Below are 2,500 nucleotides of genomic sequence, written 5' to 3' on the forward strand. Positions count from 1 at the left end.
TCTCTCTCTCTCTCTCTCTCTTCCTTTCTCCCATCTCTCCATTCTCTCTTTCTCTCTCACTAACACTCACCCACTCTCACCTTGTTTTCCTTTTCCTTCACCCCCGCCCCACCCACTGTACTTAACTTTCTCATCTCCTCTCTCACTTTCTTTCTCCTTCTCCTCTCTCTCTCTCTTTCTCCTCTCTCTCTCTCTTTCTCTCTTTCTCACTCACTCACTCACCCACTCTCCTCTTTCTCTTTCTCCTTCTCCCCCCTCTTTCTTTCTTTCTCTCCCCTTATCTCTCTCTTTCTCCCTTCCCCTATCTCTTTCTTTTTTTCTTTCCCTCCCTCATCTTTCTCTCTCTCTCTCTCTCTCTCTCTCTCTCTCTCTCTCTCTCTCTCTCTCTCTCTCTCTCTCTCTCTCTCTCTCTTTCTCTCTCTCTCTCTCTTCTCTCTCTCTCTCCCTTTTTTTTCTCTCTCTCTCCTCTCTCTCTCTCTTTCTCTCTCCATTTCTCTCTATTCTCTCGCTCCTCCTCCATCTAGGTTACATCCTCTCTCTCTCTTCTTTTCTTTCTTCTTTTTTTCTCTCTCTCTCACTCCGCATCTCTCTTCTTACTCCTCTCTCTCTCTCTCTTTTATTCCTCTCTCTCTCTCTCTTTCTCTCTCATCCATCTCACACCTCTCTCCTTCTCTCTCTCTCTCTCTCTCTCTCTCTCTCTCTTTCTCTTCTTCTTCTCTTTTCTTCTCTACCCTTCTTACCCACATACCGTCTTATTCCTCTACCTACCCACCCCTCTACACCCACTTTACTCTCTATCTCCTTCTCTCTCTCTCTCTCTTTCTCCTTCTCTCTCTCTCTCTCTCTCTTTCTCCTTCTCTCTCTCTCTCTATTTCTCCTTCTCTCTCTCTCTCTTTCTCCTCTCTCTCTCTCTTTCTCCTTCCCTCTCTCTTTCTCTCTTTCTCACTTTCTCACTTTCTCACTCACTCACTCACCCACTCTCCTCTTTCTCTTTCTCCCCCCTCTTTCTTCTCTTTCTCTCCCCTTATCTCTCTCTTTCTCCCTTCTCTTATCTCTTTCTTTTTTTCTTTCTCTCCCCCATCTTTCTCTCTCTCTTTCTCTTTCTTCCCCCATCTCTCTTTTTCTTTCCCCCACCCTCTCTCTCTCTTGCTCTCACTCTCTCTCTTTCTCTCTCCCTCCCTTCCTCCCTCCCTCCCTGCAACAAAAAGTGTAAAAGGACATCAATGCATATGTGATGCAGCATTGGCATCTGCTCACAGTTTAAGCTCATATACATTCATGAAATATTATGGCTACAATGCCGCTAGCTTCAGAGCTGCAGGATTTGAAAGTCAGGTTAAATCCTTGTTTTGTGGCCAATTTATATAAAAATTCCACATAGGGTGGTCTACACTGCCCAGAGGGCAGAGAAAACTTTTTCCCTGTCCCTTTCATTTATAGCTGATGCCACCAGTGTTGTAGAATGCTTGGTTTGACTGCTACTTCAGTCATTATGCACACTGTAGTCATAGGTTTAAGACTGACATGTATTGCAGACTTGGGCATATTTTAGATAATTTTTCTTTCCAATGTTTAGTGCCTTATACTCTCTCAATGAGTAGCTTTGACAGTGAATGAAGATGTAATGAAAATTAACTGTGGTACCTGCCATTTTACTCAGGTGAAACTGGCATGGGCAAGTCCACCCTAATGGACACACTCTTCAATACCAGCTTTGAGTCCAATCCAGCACCACACACACTGCCATCAGTTAAGCTAAAGTCTCATACCTATGAACTCCAGGAATCTAATGTCAGGTTGAAGGTAAGTGTTTCTTATACTGATATTCATTTCTTATTATTATTTTATGTTTGGTTTCAATAATTTGTTAGATTTAATTTCTGGATTTAAGAATCACTTAACCCATTCACACCAGGGCATATGTTTGCATAATGCAGCTAGATAACAAGTGTGTGACTAAGCACAAGATCTCTCCCAGCATGATGCCGTGTTATGCTTTTATGAGCACTTTTCACCTGCCTGCTTCATTAGGTTAATAATAGGAGGTATTTGTATTTGTTTACATTATTTTCATGTGGATAAGAATGTGTCTATATAATTGGAACTCCTATGATTATAAACATATGTAATGATGTAAGACATATGTTTTGAGGGAGAGATCATGATGTGGTAGGATGTTGTCGATGGGAGCAAATATTCGCATAGCGTGATATCATGTCCCCTGGCATGAATGGGGTAAGATTGAAAGAATATATAAAAATTATTCTTGAAATAATAAAGTAGATGAAATTGCTTATTGATATTTCCTTTAATCTCCATTGCAGTTGACAATCGTTGACACTGTTGGCTATGGAGATCAGATAAACAAAGAAGACAGTTTCACTGCCATTGTTGACTACATTGACAAACAGTTTGATGATTACCTTCAAGAAGAACTGAAGATAAAACGTTGTCTCTCGGCCTACCATGATGCTAGAATCCATGCCTGTCTCTACTTTAT

At 41.4% G+C, this 2,500-nt stretch overlaps 1 protein-coding gene across 3 annotated transcripts in view; it reads left to right on the top strand.

Annotated features, from left to right (window-relative positions):
• The window catches only part of Septin2 (septin 2), a 49,602-nt gene that overhangs the window by 36,482 nt on the left and 10,620 nt on the right, over positions 1-2,500 (top strand). For all 3 annotated transcript variants that reach the window (XM_043028868.2, XM_043028866.2, XM_043028867.2), the window contains 2 exons: positions 1,661-1,803; positions 2,325-2,500. The exon at positions 2,325-2,500 is cut by the window's right edge and continues 18 nt beyond it. In XM_043028868.2, coding sequence (XP_042884802.2) covers positions 1,661-1,803; positions 2,325-2,500 — 319 coding nt within the window. The remainder of the gene's footprint in view (positions 1-1,660; positions 1,804-2,324) is intronic.

The sequence above is a fragment of the Penaeus japonicus genome, unplaced genomic scaffold (assembly GCF_977035675.1).
Source record: "Penaeus japonicus unplaced genomic scaffold, GWHDUDI00000001_assembly GWHDUDI00000018, whole genome shotgun sequence".
Taxonomy (NCBI): Eukaryota; Metazoa; Arthropoda; class Malacostraca; order Decapoda; family Penaeidae; genus Penaeus; species Penaeus japonicus.